Genomic DNA, 18,432 nt, shown 5'->3' with positions numbered 1-18,432 from the left:
TTCATTTCTCTTGTTTGAGAGTTAAAAAAATGGTAAGGGAGAAAAATAGAGGGTTAATGAGATATTTTTACCATTTTACCCCATTTTTAAAATAAATATAATTATTATATTGTACAAATTAAATTACACTTAAAATTTCTAACAAAATTATTTATGTACTTTTCACAATATTAAAATAGATCATATTTTCGATGAAATTTCTACGTTGCAAACAATGAAAATTTCGTCACAAAATTATTTTTTTCGTCAGAATACTTTTCGTCGAAAAGCGACAAAAACTTTTCTCCGATAAAATTTTTCACAAAAATAAATTTTCTATCAAAATTTAGTTTTCGTCAAAAGTTTTGATGAAAATGATTTCCTCCATCAAATGTTTTAAACAAAAAAAGAATTCCGTCAAAACTTTTGATGGAATGGTTTCCGTTCAAAATTTCGATGGAAATGTGTTCTGACAAAAATTTCGACGGAAATTATTGTAAAATTTTTTAAGGGAAATGTTTCATTCGAAAATTTCTTCAAAAATTTTTATCGAAATATTTTTCGTCAAAATTTTTTACGAAAATATTTTATGACATAACTTTTTGACAGAAATGTGTTTTGTTGAAAATTTTGATGGAAATGAGTTCTGTTGAAAATTTTGATAGAAATGAGTTCTGTCAAAATATTTGACGGAATATTTTCCGTCGAAAATTTTTTGTCAAAAAGTTTAACGAAATATTTCTCTCGAAAACTTTCGACAAAATTTAAATTCTGTAAAGATTTTGATGAAATTTTTTTCGTCAAAAGTTTTCGATGGAGATGTGTTTCGTTAAAATTTTTTATGGAAATATTTTTCGTCAATTTTTTTGATGAATTTGTTTTTTTGTGAAATATTTTGACGAAATTTAGATTCCATAAAGAATTTTTACAAAAAAAAATTTCGTCAAAATTCTTTACAGAAATGGTTTTTGTCACAAATTTTGACGTAATTGTTTTACGTCGATACTTTTCGATGGAAATGTGTTTCGTTAAAATTTTGGCAAAAAATAGTTTCATTGAAAGTTTTGACGGAATTTAGATTCTATCAATAATTTTGATTGAATTTTTGTCTGTAAAAAATTTATGTCAGTGATTATGGCAAAATTTGGTTTCGTCTCTAATTTCGTCTTTAGTTTAGACGAAATTTTTTTTTACGTATATAATTCTCATCAAAAAATTTATCACTATTTTTGACAATATTTTTCGTCGATAAATTTTGTCGGTATTTGAGACTTTTCTAATAGTGCCGCATTTAAAAATGACTCATATTTATGTAGTTTTCACAAATTTAAATTGACTTGTTTAAGACACACAGGGGATCCCAAGTTTTGTCCCAAACAAATGACGTTGGATGGCAAATGTGACGGCGTTCGTGGAGGCTTCGACTGTTTTCAAGAATTCAACTCGAAATATGGAGCAACGCCATGGCTATGCATTGCCATTGTGGAGATCTTCCCAATAATAAACGACTATGCACATGTGATGTTGTTTGTGGAAGATGAGAAAAATCTTGCCTGCACTCCATATTAATAATACAATACATAATAGTGAAATATCACAATAGCAGCATCTTATATATTGGAGATTTTAAAAAAGCCCTTACATCCCAATTATGTATTATTCGTTATTACAGCTAATGAAGTTTTAATTTTGTTATTTAAAAAAAAAAAAAAACTTCTACGGAGGACCAAGAAACTTAAACTCGAAACTGAATTGATAACAACTGGTAGTGTTTTGTGTAAGAAATGTCTCGTGTGCCCATGATAAACGCATATGATTTAATAATTAATGAAAGGGCTAAATTTGTACCCAAAAATAAATAAAATGAAAGGGCTAAATGACCATTGGCAAATGACTTTTGGGGAAAGTTTTCTTGACTGCTTGATCTGAGTAGTCATATTCATTAGATTTGAAGAGTCATATCTTTTGCATACATAATTTATATAAAGGATATAAACTTATTCATTCATTAATTGATCATATTAGAGACGACGTCTTAAGGTTTTTTTTTTTTTTTTTTTTTGGATATTTACGTCTCAAGATTTCCATCATGAAGAGAGCGCATTAAAAAAGGTAAAGATATTGATAAAAATTTCATGAAAAACCTTTTTGAATAACAAACAATCTTCTGCGATCATGGACAAAGGTTAGTTCATTTTGACATAAACATATAACAATGTGAAAATCATGAAATTTTAAGATCTTTATTCGTGTTCTTATTATTTCATGTTTTAACATGAAATAATAAAGAAAATCTAACATGTGGTACCAGAGCATGGTTAGAAGATCTATGATTTTCCCTCAATAATGGTTGTTGCATTGATCCACGAATACTTATAGATGTGTGATTAGAATGCAAACTTATTTTGAATTAGGATCGTAATTATTTTCTGAAATTAGAGAGCAATTTTGTCAATTTTGTCATTTTGATTGTTAAATATCTATACTTCAACAAGGCCGTTTTTTTTTTTTACTGGACAAATATCATTGAATGCCTCATTGGATTGCGGTTTGTGTTTAAATAAAAATAAAAAAATAAAATGTAGAAGTTACGTAACAGTGTTTTTATCCCTAAAGAAATGGTTGATGTTCATCTTGAATACTTTTAATACATTAGCATTATTGATTTCAATGAGTTTATTGCTTCTAACGTGCATTTCAAACAGTAAACCAAATGCCATTAATTTTTTTTTTTTCTCAAACCATTGGAAGGCCATTTCCTTTTTTGTAATAATTGCAGGGGTTACCCATGCATTTATTGGTGTTATATTGTGCTTGACGTTTGACGTGTAAATATTTTCTCGGCACTGTATTGCTTTTTGGCATTGTTTCCATTCAAAGAGTTTCTTTACAGATTGATTTTCAATGGATGGTTTTAACGTTTTGAAATTTTGAATTATTAAAATATTTATTGTATTTTGTATAAATTTATTAGGAAAAAATTTATTATGAATTCTAGCATACATATATAAATTATTTACTAAATAATGTCACATAACATTAAAAATTCAAATCAATAATTGCTAAATATTTATGAATTTTAGCATACTAATCTTATTTTTTTGATTTGAATGAAGGGAAATACTTGAAAGTTGAAACACAAAAGCTTCTTATCTGGATGTGCCAAAAGATTACAAAAAAACTTTGCACATTTTCCATTGCTATTATCAACATTTGTCGAGACTAGTTATGCTTTTTTTTAGGCGTGTTCGTCTTTTTTGAGTGAAATTGGTCACGTTTATTTTGAACCTGACTGAGTATAATAGATCCATAAATTGATTCCAAACTATTATTTATTCGTAATTAGTTATTAAAATAGTAATATTTTAATAATTTTGCCCATAATTGAACCCTAAAATTCTTAAATTTGTGTAAAATGAAAGAGAAATACACTAAAGGAAAGGGGGAGGAAATAGATTACTGACTAGAAATTCTTCAAGAAATGACATAAGGGTTTGGGAGAACAACTTTCACTCTTGAATTTCTTTGAAAATGGTGATAATCGGAGAATTTAATTTCAATTTGAAATTACAAAACACAAGATTATTTATATAACACAATACCTTTTTCATTATCAACTACAAAGAAATTACGAAAATAAGCAAATTGACGGGAATTGATATTTATACAGAGAGAGTGCACGCCTGACCTTAAAATAGGGCAAGAGGCAACAGTGCACCTGTAATTAGGCCCCGTGGCGACAAAACAAATTGAAAGCGGTAAGTACCAATGATCGAGAAAAATGTTATAAAAATATAATTAATATAAATTAATGTGACCTGTATTTATAAGTTTAAATTTTAAATTTATTAGAACATGCGATGTGTTTATAAATTTGATCTTATTATTTCATTTTATTAATATATTATTAAATGTTATGGAATTTTATAATTGAATTAAATGGTGACCTTCACAGTTTTTAAATTGAATTAATTCTAAAATAAAAAAACTTATGACATGTTCGGTTTGTGGTAAAAATGGGAGATCATAGCATACCAAATAAAAATAAAAATGGGAGATCATTGCCCCACTTAAATACTCAGGCTAAGATGACTCTCCTCTATGCGAAAACTGTATTTAGTTTGCATTTCGATCATGGGTTTTATAAATTTCGATCAAGGGGTGAGAGTGTCCAAGGCTTTATAAAGGTCATATTAGTTGCCCATACAATCAATGTGAGATTATATATCTCAACAATTTTTTCTCTAATTATCAATTTTTGTTTATAAATGGAACAACTATGATTAGAACGGATTTTTTTTGGGTGCTACGATAGCACTTGAGTCGGTGCTCCTCTTTGCCAAATAAGAAAAATTTAATCACATTTGATTCCAAATGATTTTGACTATTTCTCTTTGAATCCTTACTTTGTTTCTTTTTTTGGAAAGGATATTAATACATTTTATTAGAGGTAATGAACGAATCAGAGGTCTTTCAAGCTTTTGACCCGACTTAAGAAGACAAATGTTTATATCTCTAAAATTGATTTTTAGAACCAGACTTAGACTTATAAAAACTCGTTTAATAAAAAGATCTCAGACTCCAGTTCAAAAGTCTGACCTTAGAGCCGCTCAGGCTGACCTAGTATATACTAACTTTTATTTTTATTTTATATTTTTTATACTACTCATAATAGTCCTCTTTTGCTCTCAACACATTTCATCGCATTTTATTGGTTAAACAAATTTTTTGAATGACTTTATTTTATATTATGTATTTGAATATATATTGAATTTATGAATCTTTTGAAATTATTAGCGTTGTTGATCATATATTCTGTTTGGATAAATTTTTGTTATCATTTTTTATAAGCTAAATCAGGTTTTTATTTTTTGTAAATAAGTCAGATCACGTGCTGATAATTATATTTATAACAGGTTAGGTCATACTAACATATTTAAACATAAATTTAATTTTTTAAGATTAATGTCCAATCCGCTCGACCCGTTAATTAACTCTTACATCCCATGTAAAAAAAAGAAGCTCTCGAATAGAACTTGGAAAAATTCAAATTATTAAATTAAATATACCCCATGTTTTCTAGAAGAAAATAAATACGCGGTACACCGTACACCGTACACCACTACAGATATATTAGTCAGAATTAACACATGCATCTTTTTTGTTTTGTTTGGTACAGTGCAAGTTGACATAAATCCTTTTTGAAATCTAACCACCAGCAAATTAACACATGCAAGTTGTTTTTTATGATAGTCCACAATGCGACTTACAAGTAACATGGATAATACGTTAAGGGTTTCTTTGATGTGATGTATAAGGCTTGATAGTATAAACTTATACTATACGTTATGGCCTTTTCAGTTGTTTGGTGTGACTATCGTATAGTATAAGCTTATAAAGCAGGATTCCTTTATACATCAAAATGATGTATAACTTAATCCGACATAGGAGTGATAGATTAGGCCTGATAAGGGGTTGATGTATTAATATTGCTTACAAGTACAATTCTCAATAACTAATATATCATTTCAATATTTATATATTAAATTAATTTTTTTAATATATTAATTTTTAAAATATTGGAGGATATTATCTTATACAATACCATACCAAACGCTAGATAGTATTAAAATTTAATCAGGTCTTATACAATCAGGTCTTATACTATCAGGTCTTATACTATTAGGTCTTATCATATACTATGCACCAAACATGCCCTAAGTGTGTATTTGGTATAGGACTTATTTTCAACTCGGTTATACTGATCAGGGCTCTTATTGTTGGAATCAGCAGAAAGGTCATTTAAGTCTCGCTCTGATTGTAATTTTTCTTTGAGTTTGATGTTTGTCAATTTAAATGACATAAATTATGTCATTTTAAGAGAGAAAGACACAAAAAATAAAAATTATAGAAGAGAAAGTGGATGGTTTTTTTTTAATTTAAATTTTAAATAATTTTTTATTTTGTGTCTATCTCTCTCCTAGAATGACATAACTTTATGTCATTTAAAATGACAAACACTTTTTTCTTTTTTTCTTTTTCTTAATAGTTTGGACGTTGCCTCAATTGAGTGAACCAAGATAAATTATTGTTTATTCTCTTTGTTTCTCTTTTAGTTTGCTATTTGTGTGATAGTCGATTTCCTTCTCTTTGAAATAGAAACCAAACCAAATACTAATCAAGAGAAACAATGGCGCACCCAGGTTGGGGCACATGTCCGCAAGTGCGGACATAAAATTGATGATTTTTTTTTCTTTGTTGCAGGTTCTTATTTGTCTCTTGGTTCAATATTTATATTAGGAATAAATACTCTTTTAAGTCCTTAACAAAAAATACGATTTTCACTTTAGTCCCTTATAAAAAAGATTAGTCTTGAGGTTCCTAAGAAATTCAAATTGGATCAATTTAGTTAAAATCGTGATCCTCACAAATTCAAAAAAGACCCACATTAGTCGCTCAAAGGACTAAAATGTGTCCACTTTGAATTTCATAGGGACCATGTCACTAATTTTTTTTTGTAAGGGACTAAAGTGGGGACCGAATGTTTTGTTAGGGACCAAAAAGAGTATTTACTCTTATATTAGTTAGCAACGTACAGAGATGATTAAAACAACGTAGCAACGGAAATTGATTAGAGAGAAAACTTATTCTTCCTCCCCTATCACGTACATATTCCCATGCTCTCTTCATTATTTGTTTCCTTTTTCCTTTTTCTAAAAAGAGAGGATTGATTGTAGGTCTGACATTCTCAAATAAGTTAATCTCTAGAGAAGATTGTTAGAAATTTTTTAATTCCTCTAAACCTTTAGGTGATAACTATCACCTACAAGCCAAACTCCATCATACCAAATCATAAAGAAATAAGAACATAAAGGTGGAGGCATACCTGTCTCCATTGTAGCGGAATAACTTTGATCTTGTCTCTTGGGGTTTGTAGTCTTCCTCAGTCAAATCATCCTAAAACCAAATTTCTTAGTGTGTCGTCTCTCTCTTGATGGGGAAGAGAAACTAGGGTTGTTATTTGACGTCTTGGGGACCATAACCCTTATAGTGTTTTTATCTTTATTGTTGGGTCAATAAGCTCCCATTATACCTAGTTGGCCCAACACCGATATCCACTCATTCAGCCCATACTCACTTAGGAATCTATTTGGGAATATTTAACTGATCACTTTAATTTACCCAATATATCTAAATAGCACAATATAATTATTAATATAATATGTGACCCACAATGATTATTAGAAAATATAATTTCCTAACAATCTCCCACTTGGGCCACATATTAACTTGAGATAATTATATCATATATCTTTAGTGCGCAACTGTATGCTATTTTTCTTTAGATTCCTCCTTAGATACAATCTGGTCCACCTCCTATATCAATATGAGATAATGGCAGCTTTTGTCACTTTAAAGCGTAACTAAACCTTCCATGGTCATCGCACCAATATATTCAATGACATAGATCAAGTATGGATAAGTGGCATGGAAATTACATGCAATGTGATCTTACCATGCCTATTTCCAACTGGTCCTACTTTAATCTTTATGAGATCAATCCTAAATTTTCTGCATACACAAAGCAGAAACACAAGCACAAAATATAATATATTCAGAGGAAAAATAACATTGAATTCTTTATTCTGCAGAAAACAAACATAAGACTATTTTAATTATTTATTTACATAGAACACCAACATAAAGAACTCCTACTAAACCATAGTGTCATCGAACAAAACAACACACATATGAGAAGTATGCTCGTGAAAGACCTTAGGCACTAAGCCTTTAGTAAGCCGATCCGCAAGCATGGAATTCGTCCCTATGTGTTCTATGGAAATCTGACCACTCTGAACTCTTTCTTTAACAACCAGAAACTTTATATCGATATGCTTCGATTTTGAAGAGCTTCTGTTGTTGTTGGAGTACAACACTGCTGACCTATTGTCACAATAAATCTTCAGTGGCCTTTCAACACCACTCACTATATGCAGCCCTGTGACAAAGTTTCGCAGCCATACCCCATGGTTGGATGCCTCAAAACAAGCTACAAATTCAGCGGCCATAGTAGAGGAAGCTATGAGTGTCTGTTTAACACTCTTCCAAGAAATAGCTCCTCCAGCCAACACGTAGACATAACCTGACGTGGATCTTTTACTATCTTGGCATCCAGCAAAATCAGAGTCAGTATATTCGATGATCTCTAATTCATCTGACCTCCGATATGTAAGCATATAATCTTTTGTTCTCTTTAAATACCGCATAACCCTCTTGGATGCTTTCCAATGATCCATTCCTGGATTGCTCAAGTATCTTCCTAACATTCCCACTATAAATACTATATCAGGGCGAGTACAAACCTGGGCATACATAAGGCTTCCTACTGTCGAAGCATAAGGTACCTTTGTCATTTCTATCATCTCAAGCTTACCTTTAGGGCATTGGGCGAGACTAAACTTGTCTCCCCTAGATATGGGCGTATCTCCTGACGTACAATCCTTCATGTCAAATCTATCCAAAATCTTTTCAATGTAGGCCTTTTGTGATAACCGTAGGATACCTTGAGCGCGATCTCGAAGTATCTGTATTCCTAAGACAAAAGATGCATCACCAAGGTCCTTCATCTCAAAAAATTTAGTGAGAAGTTTCTTGGTTTCATGCAATAAGCCCATATCACTACTGACAAGTAAGATATCATCAACATATAGTATCAGAAATATGAATTTACTCCCACTGAACTTGTGATACACACAATCTTCCACTCAGTTCACCTCAAAGCCATAGGAGATAATAACCTGATGGAATTTGTGGTACCATTGACGAGAAGCTTGCTTAAGGCCATAGATGGACTTTTTCAATTTGCAAACCATAGACTTTGAATCTCCCAATACAAAGTTTTCTGGTTGCACCATATAAATTGTCTCATCAATGTTACCATTGAAAAATGTTGTCTTTACGTCCATCTGATGTAGCTTCAAATCCAAATGAGCCACAAGGGCCATTATTGTCCTAAAAGAGTCCTTCGTAGAAACCGGAGAGAAAGTCTCTTTATAGTCTATGTCTTCTTTCTGAGTGAAACCTCTAGCAACTAGACGTGCCTTATATCTTTCGATGTTGCCATTTGAATCCCTTTTGGTTTTAAATATTCATTTACAACCAATGGGTTTCTCACCTTTAAGCAACTCAATAAGATCCCAAACGTCATTGTCTTTCATAGATTGCATCTCATCTTTCATGACATCAATCCATTTATGAGCATTAGAGCTTTCTAAGACTTGTTGGAAGTTGATTGGATCATCTTCCTTCAAGCTTAAAATATTTTCATGCTTTTGAAGAAACACAATATACTGGAATTGCATTTCTCCTTTCTCTAGTGAATCTCCTTAATGGCACTTCTTGAGTTTGTTGAGTTTTTTCTATAGGTGGCATAGGGGGTGGTTCATTATTGTCTTGACCCAAAGCAATGTCAGGGACCAAAGCCTTTCCATAACAATGTCATGAATAGGGACCTGATCATTAATTGCTTGTTCCGTAATTGCATCTTGTATGATGACAATATTATGAAGAGAAATATTATTTTCTTCCTTATCAAAGACAACATTCCTTATTTTATCTTCCCCCTCAAACTCAACATCCTCAAGGAATCTGGCATTTCCCGTCTCAAAAAAAGGATCTTGTAGTGGGATTATAAAACTTAAAGCCCTGAGAGCGTTCAACATATCCAACAAAATAACAGCTGATTGTTCTTGAGTCCAACTTTCTTTCATTTGGCCTATAAGGCCTCGCTTCTGCTGGACAACCCCAAATGTGTAAATGCCTTATGCTAGGTTTCTTTCCATTCCATAGCTCATAAGGGGTTTTTGTCACTGTTTTGCTCGGAATCCTATTAAGGATATAAACTGCAGTCTTCAGTGCTTCTCCCCAAAGTGATTCTGGCAATGAAGAATGACTAAGCATACTCCTCACCATGTCTTTAAGAGTCCGGTTTCGCCTCTCCGCAACACCATTCATGCTAGGTTTACCTGGCATTGTGTATTGCGGGACGATTCCACACTCCTTTAGGAAAATCGCAAAGGGCCATGAACGTTGTTCACCTGATCCATCAGATCTACCATAGTATTCACCACCACGATCAGATCTAATGGCCTTAATTTTCTTGCCTAACTGAAGTTCAACTTCAGCTTTAAATTCTTTGAACACATCCAATGATTGTGACTTCTCTCTAATCAAATATAGGTATCCAAATCTTGAATAGTCGTCTATGAATGTGATAAAGTACTCTTGACCATTCCAAGAGGCTATAGGAAATTGTCCACAAATATCCGTATGAATCAATTCTAAGACGTCTGAAGCTCTGTTGGAACCTATTTTCCTTATGTTTTTCTGTTTCCCCTTTATGCATTCAATGTACACCTTAAAATCATCCAGATCAAGGGGTTCAAGAATTCCATCTGTCACAAGCCTCTGAATTCTCTGTTTAGAGATATGACCTAAACGCTTGTGCCACAGAACCAGTACAAACAAACTAAAGTGAGAGTCATACCCTTCTTTTCGCGCCATGCCTTGTATTTGGAACACTCTTTCTTCTTGTGTCCAGATTTCTTACAAAAGAAGCAGGTGAATTCCTGGTCCTGCTTCTTTTGCTTCTTTGGCAAAGCATCTGCATTATCCTTAGCTCTCTTTCTTTTCTTGTCTTGAGAGGTTGATTCCAAGTGAGCACTATCAGTCTTCTCTTGCTGTAGCCTCTCTTCCTCTTGCACGCAGTGAGAAATGAGCTCATTAAGAGTCCATTTTTCCTTTTGAGTGTTATAACTCACCACAAATTGACCGTATTGTGCAGGAAGAGAGATAATAACTAAGTACATGAGCAACTCAGAGAGCAGCTCTAACTTTAATGCCTTTAGTTTTCCAGCAAGATTAGACATTTTCATAATGTACTCCCTTATGTTTCCCTTTCCTTTATACCTCATATTTATGAGTTTGGACAAGGTTTGACCAATTTCAGCCTTTTCATTTTGAGCAAAGTATTTCTCGAGTTCCTTCAGAAAAAACTTGGCATCAGTAGTCTCAACAATCGAGCCCCTAAACGCCTCCGGAACGCAACGTTTCATGATCATCAGACACATGCGATTTGAGCGTTCCCACTTCTCAATTTTATCCGTGTTTGGATTTTCCTGAGTGGAAGTGGGTTTCTCAGTCCTTAGCGCATTGTCGAGATCCATGCAGCCGAGAACAATTTCCACATTCTCTTTCCATAGCTTGAAATTTGCCCCATTAAGCATTGGAAGTATATTCATTTGAGCAACATTGGCAGCGGTAGCAGAAACTATACAGAGAACCAAAAAAAGATAACATACTAATAACATGTCATGTCATATATATTCATACACGATATAGACAAATAATCCGAAGTAAAATGAGTTTATTATAAGATACCTAGCACAACATTAATATTTAGTCTGTGGACAAAAATATCAACTTGTAAGTGGTACTCTTAATGTAGTAATCAAACATTGACAATAAGTCATGTCAAATCATAGCCTTCCTGTGGGCCGATTATGAATTACATGGAGAATTCTTGATAATTGTCACATATTTATTACCACATGTATGTTTGTTACTTGGCCAAATAATAACCTTCCTGTGGGTTGATCATTATCCGCATAAGCAATAAACACACACATGATCACACAACATATGTTATTTGGTCAAACAATAACCTTCCTGTGGACCAATTATTATTTGCATAAATAAAATATATTTATATGACCAACCTATTTGAAATCAAATTAACCTTTATAAATTTGGCCACTTTGGCGGCGAACAAATCTATCATTTTCAATTTCAAATAGAAACCTTTAGGGATAATAAACACATTTAAAAATAAAATAACAACAATAAAGAAAATTATTCTTTATCAATTCTCAATGTATATATATATACATATTGTATCATTATATCATTATATCAATAACAATAAATACCTTTTCATTATATAAAAAATTAATGCCCAATCGACGCACATGTAAGCCTTTTCAAATGAAAGCTTGAAAATGATGCACACAATAAATACCTTTTCATTATAAGGCTTAAAAATTAATGCACAATCGATACACATGTAAGCCTTTTCAAATGAAAGCTTGAAAATGATGCACACAATAAATACCTTTTCATTATAAGGCTTAAAAATTAATGCACAATCGACGCACATGTAAGCTTTTTCAAATGAAAGCTTGAAAATGTTGCACACAATACCCAAAAATTTAAATTTGACTTTTGACAAAGAATATCAAATCTAAGAAAAAAAATCTCAAAACCAAAGACCTTAAACATTCGATTTCTTTCAAACTATAAGTCCAAAACATTCTATGAGAATTAATTGTTCATTTAAATTTGCAATTCAAACAACAAACCCTAATTATAAAGCCAAATTTTTTCCAAACATTCCATCTTTAAGAAGATTCAAAAGTTTAAATAATAAACCCTTATTAAACTGCGAATTCTAGATTTTCAAAAGATTGTAACTTTTGTTCCAAAACCAAAAATTACTGTCAGGGAACAAAAATAACACTATATAGCTAATACAAAATACATGAGATGGAACCCACATTCAAAAAACAGTAAACTTTATGCCAAAAGACAATAAAACAAAACTTTTCACGATTCATCATATATAAAAATCACAAAACTTAATTCCCTCATGATTCAGTATGATTATGGCTCTGATACCAATTGTTAGAAATTTTTTAATTCCTCTAAACCTTTTGGTGATAACTATCACCTACAAGCCAAACTCCATCATACCAAATCATAAAGAAATAAGAACATAAAGGTGGAGGCATACCTGTCTCCATTGCAGCGGAATAACTTTGATCTTGTCTCGTGGGGTTTGTAGTCTTCCTCAGTCAAATCACCCTAAATCCAAATTCCTTAGTGTGTCGTCTCTCTCTTGATGGGAAGAGAAACTAGGGTTGTTATTTGACGTCTTGGGGACCATAACCCTTATAGTGTTTTTATCTTTATTGTTGGGCCAATAAGCTCCCATTATACCTAGTTGGCCCAACACCGATATCCACTCATTCAGCCCATACTCACTTAGGAATCTATTTGGGAATATTTAACTGATCACTTTAATTTACCCAATATATCTAAATAGCACAATATAATTATTATTTTTTGGAGTTACCCAACCCTAATTACCTCTTTGAGGCGAGTTGACTCCCTCTGGTATCCCCACGAGCTTCGACTCTTTGAGCCGGCTATGGGACTAATCCGGAGTGCGGGGAGCAGTGATGACTAAAGGTTCAGCCCCCTCCCCAAGAATGCATTCAGCAGGAATCGAACACATGTCCAACCCCACTAACTCAGCGCCAAATTACCAACTGAGCTGCACTCATTGGGTGCACAATATAATTATTAATATAATATGTGACCCACAATGATTATTAGAAAATATAATTTCCTAAAAAAGATGACTTCACTGTGATTTCGCTTGCCTTCTGTACGGGTAGTGTTGACTTTTTTATTCATTACTTTAAAATAGAATTAATGATGATGTATGGATGTACTGGAGTATATTCTAATATTTATTTTGGATGATTGGTAAGATTTAGGAGGGAATGATTTGTCAAACTATTGCCTAAAACTTGTTATGGAAGCAACTAGATTATGAGCGAGTTCATAACCTTGTACATAAAGCGTTAATCTAAACTGTCTTTACAAAAAAAAAATCTCCCACCACTAAATGTGCGGACATAATTTTTTTTTCCTGAGTCCGCCACTGAAGAGAAATCTAATTAAACGGAAGTGTTAGTTAAGTTTGGGTATTTTGATAATGACATCTATGAACTTATACATATCAAAGACTTTCAGTTTCGAAAGAGGGTTAGAAGCTTAACGCATTTTTATCACCTACCTATGGCTGTAAATAGGCTAAGTTAGGTTTTGACTTAAATAGGTCAAGTCTGTGTATAAAACATTGGATATGGCCTCGCCTATTGCCCTGTGTAGGCTCTAAATTACAAGTCTAGCCTGACCTATATTTAAAAAATAAAAGTCTTAGCCTAGGTCTGCTAGCCTGTTTAAGCCTATTAAACATTCAAAAATTAAAAGAATAATTAAAATAAATTTATTTAATTATTAAAACTGATTATATAATAATTTTATTTATTATATTTTAAATAAATAATATGATACATGTCAGCTGTAGACTTACAGGCCCGACATGTACACAAAAACTTATGGCATTTTTTCTAAATATATTTTTTTAAAAGTCTAGAACTATTCTATTTTACTACTTATAATACGTATAATCAAATCTGATCTAATATAAAACAGGCCCATTTAACTCATTTACACCCTGCACCTACCTCTATTGCCTATAAAGTCTTCTTGTGGTCATTCTTTCTTCGCCACAGTACACAGAACTTTCTATTTTCTTCTCTGATTGAAAAAAATTCTGGTTATTATTGCTAAAGTTCCATGGCTGAAGAAGTCAAGCATCATCACATGGTGAAGGTCATAGATCAGTGTCATGTTAGTTCTCCTTCATCCTCTGTTCCTTCCACCTCCATTCCTCTTTCTGTCCTTGACATCCCTTGGCTTTCCTGCACTTTAGTGAGATCGATTTTCTTCTATGAGTTCCCTTATTCTACACAGCACTTCCTTCAAACAGTGGTTCCTATTCTCAAACACTCTCTTTCACTCACTCTCCAACGCTTCTTCCCCTTCGCTGCTAATGTCGCTTTCACTCCCAAACCCCACACTCCTCACATACTCTATTCCGAAGGTGACTTTGTCTCCTTCACCGTCGCAGAATCCACAGCAGATTTCACCAGCCTCGTATCTGATTCCCCAAGAGATGTTAGAGATGCTTATCCACTTGTTCCCGTCCATCCTTCATCACGTACCTTAGAAGATGGCACGTTGTTGCTACCAACCATGGCCATTCAGGTCACGGCTTTTGCCAACTCTGGATTCAGCATTTGCCTCACTTTCAGACACGAAATTGCGGATGGTAGAGCTTTTGATCATTTCATGAAATTTTGGGCCACTGTTTGTAGGTCAAAAGGGGACTTCACTTCACTTGAAGGCTCCCTTCCTATGCCGGTCCACAAAAGGGACATCATCGAAGACCCAAAAGGGCTTAAGCCCATTTTCTTGGAGACGAAGTGGAATTTGCCACGAGAAAGCATAGAACACACGAGCCTTTTCCATGATGCTCCTAGCGACATGGTGCGCCATAGATTTATATTAAGCCGTAACCAAGTTGAGAAACTAAAGAAGTGGATCGCTTTCAAAGGTCAAAGTATGGGTGTAGAGACATTGCACTTATCAACTTTCGTTGTGACATGTTCTTTGGTTTGGTTTTGTAAGGTAAAATCAGAAGACAACAAAGTTGATAATGTTGCCAATAATGATGATAGCTGCTGCTTGGCTTTTCTAGCAGATTGCCGTAACTTTCCTGAGCTTTCAATTCCATCCACATACTTTGGAAACTGCTTGACCAGTGGGATTGCGGCACTTATGAGGAGTAAGCTAATTGGAGAAAATGGTATTTATGAGGCAGTGAGTGTTATTGGAAACACGGTTAGAGTTCTGCAGGGTGATCCTATGAAAGGGCTTGAAGCGTTTGCGTCAGCTAGGGAAAAAGTAGCGTTGAGCGTGGAGCGTGTGTTGAAAATCGCAGGATCACCAAAGATTTATGCGTATGAGACTGACTTTGGATGGGGAAAACCCAAGTTATATGAAATGCTTCATGCAGATGATGGAGCAACAATCTGTCTTTCTGATTGTAGGGACGAAGAAGGTGGCGTTGAAGTTGGGGTAGCATTCAAAGGAATTCAAATGAAGAAATTTAATGCCATCTTGGAAGACCAACTTAGAGATATTGCTATTCCTGATTAATCTATCCTCAATTCCACATGAATTGCACATGCACTACTTAAGCTCCAATGTTACTTAGCTTGTTATTGGTGTGTGCGTTATGACCAGGTAATAATTAGTTAATATGTTTTTAATTTTTATGCGTGTGAGTTATGGCCATGTAATAATAAGTTAAGAACTAGGGGTATGTGAGTTATGGCCATGTCATAATAAGTCAAGAACTAGGGGTACGTGAGAAATGGCCATGTACTAATAAGTTAAGAAGTTTTTAATTTCTATGCGAATATCAATTGTAAGGATGTGTAGAGCTATCAATGCAATAAGTAATGGTCATGTGAGTAATTCATATTTTCTATCAAAGACTTCTAATAAGAATTCATGCTAGCATGTGTAGAGCTATAATGGTCAATATGGTAGTTGTTGCTTGTTGGAGGACAACACCATAATGGTCCTTGTTCGAATGCTGAAAAAAAAAAAAAAAAAAATCAATGCAAGGACCATTAATAGGGTGATGAAGCTGGCAGAGCAAGGACATTATAGCTTATTATAGACCAGCATTAGTCAGCCTCAACAAGAGGAGGTTCCAATTTCAGCCTAGAATTATTAAATTGATGGATGCCGTATTTCTTTCTTTGCTGGTTAACATTAAACTTGTTAATCAATGAGCTGTTAATTACAATTTTGTATGATTACAAAGTAAAAAGCAGAAGTCATAGTCTATCATAATATATCAATCAACAAAATAGGTTAAATAATAATTTTATTTAGGGTATGCTAACGAAGTCATAGTCTCGCTAATTTAGGTGAGTAATTAGGCTTGGCTGGGCTCTTATTTAAATAGTTTAAGCTTGTATAAAATATTTAAGACTTGGTCTGGTGTGTTAGTTTGTGTATGTTCAAATTATAAATTTTATCTAGCCAATATTTAAAAAAAATCTTGATCTAGATCTGTTAGCTTATTTTAACCTATTAAACATTTAATAATTAAATAATGTAATTTATAATTTTCATTCAACACAAGAATTGAAATCTTCCTACACACCCTTCGATTTCCGTGCTAACATAGATCCTGCATATAATTTTTTCTAATATATGGGTCTCACATGTTTTTTGTCTCTACAATATAAGATTTCAATTCTCATATAACTTGAGAATTATAAAACTCTTAAATAATACTACTTTATTATTTAAAATTATTAAAATTATAATTTTATTTATTTTATTTAAAATAAATAATATGATATATGTTTATAGATTCGACATATAAATAAAAAAACCTATGACAAGCTTTCTCGATAAGTTTTTAAAAGTTTGAATCTATTCTATTTGATTATGTATATATAGGGTTTTATAAGAGTTATGTTGTAGGAAGAATGATTGTGTAATGTTATAGAAATTCGTTTTGCGTGCCGTAATTTCTTTTTTTTTCTTTTTTCTTCAAAAAGTGTGGGTCCAACAAAATATTGTGTATGTAGGAAAATTTGTTGTGTCATGTTAAATGACAAATGCAAACTCCATATATATAATAGGGTTTTCTCTTGCTGTGAGATTTTATTTCTAAAAAATAAAAATAGCAAACATCTATTCTTAAAGGGGTAGCCCGGAAGAGGACGAGTACTTGAACCAAAAGTAATTTTGCTACGTGGTTTATGGGTCCGTTTGGATGAGCTTTTTTTTCTTCTAAAGCTACTTTTTTTCAAAAAAAAAAAAACATTTCTCGTTTTTAGTTCGTTTGGATGTCTCCTTTTAAAAAAAGGAGAAGTCACAAAAAAGTCAAAAATTTACTTTTTTCAAAAACTAAAAATTTTAACTTCTAAGAAAAGCAAAGCAGAAGTCAAAAGTCAAATATTTTTTTCAGAAACTAAATATTTTTATAAAAATATAAATAACTTTAACTTTTGTAAAAAATACTTTTAAAATAAAAAGTGAAAAAGTTATTTTATTTTTTTTAAAGCTGAAAGAAACTACCTCTAAAACAGACACGGTGCCAAACTTACAGTTGTAAAGGTCATAACATCTTAGTATCAGAAACTTGGAGAACCGAAAGAAGCAGCGAAGAAAAGTGAGATGGATGATTACTACAGCGTCAAAGTAGAAAAATCTGGAGCTTTGTTTCTGCTTTCTTCTTCAGCTACTTTTCTATGAATCAACCCCAACTCACCTGGTGATATTCATATCCCTGTTTTATATTTCAGATTTGGTTAATTAATAGATTATTTTGATTGGTATCAATATTTCCTCACACTTTTTTTTTTTTTTTTCATTTTCATTTTGCATATATAAATGACAATATCTACATTAAAAGTAATCCTCCGATTTATCAAAACATTTCCATAAAAGCTATACCATTTCAGAAATTTGCTCCTCTCAGAGCGGTGACTCAGTCCCACACTACGCAGAGAATTTGAAAATATCAAATTTTGTGATACTTAAATAGTTAAATTTTTATTAAGGATATGCTAAAGAAAATAACATGTCCTTATTTTCCCCAACGAAGCACGAAGACTAAATCAACATAACTATCTTAAGGACCATTTGAAGTTTAACGATCAGTGAATAAATAAG

General features: G+C 32.6%; 1 protein-coding gene across 1 annotated transcript; it reads left to right on the top strand.

The window, feature by feature from the left end:
* The first annotated feature begins 14,463 nt into the window (after nt 1-14,463).
* Nucleotides 14,464-15,888, top strand: LOC133309233 (coumaroyl-CoA:anthocyanidin 3-O-glucoside-6''-O-coumaroyltransferase 1-like). Its single transcript, XM_061509990.1, has one exon. The coding sequence runs from the start codon at nt 14,464-14,466 to the stop codon at nt 15,886-15,888; it is 1,425 nt and encodes a 474-aa protein (XP_061365974.1).
* Nucleotides 15,889-18,432: the final 2,544 nt, after the last annotated feature.

This window comes from Gastrolobium bilobum, unplaced genomic scaffold (assembly GCF_033153095.1).
Source record: "Gastrolobium bilobum isolate Gb01-03AN ecotype WA unplaced genomic scaffold, APGP_CSIRO_Gbil_v1 utg7600, whole genome shotgun sequence".
Lineage (NCBI taxonomy): Eukaryota > Viridiplantae > Streptophyta > Magnoliopsida > Fabales > Fabaceae > Gastrolobium > Gastrolobium bilobum.
This window is presented reverse-complemented; position numbering and strand designations above follow the sequence as displayed.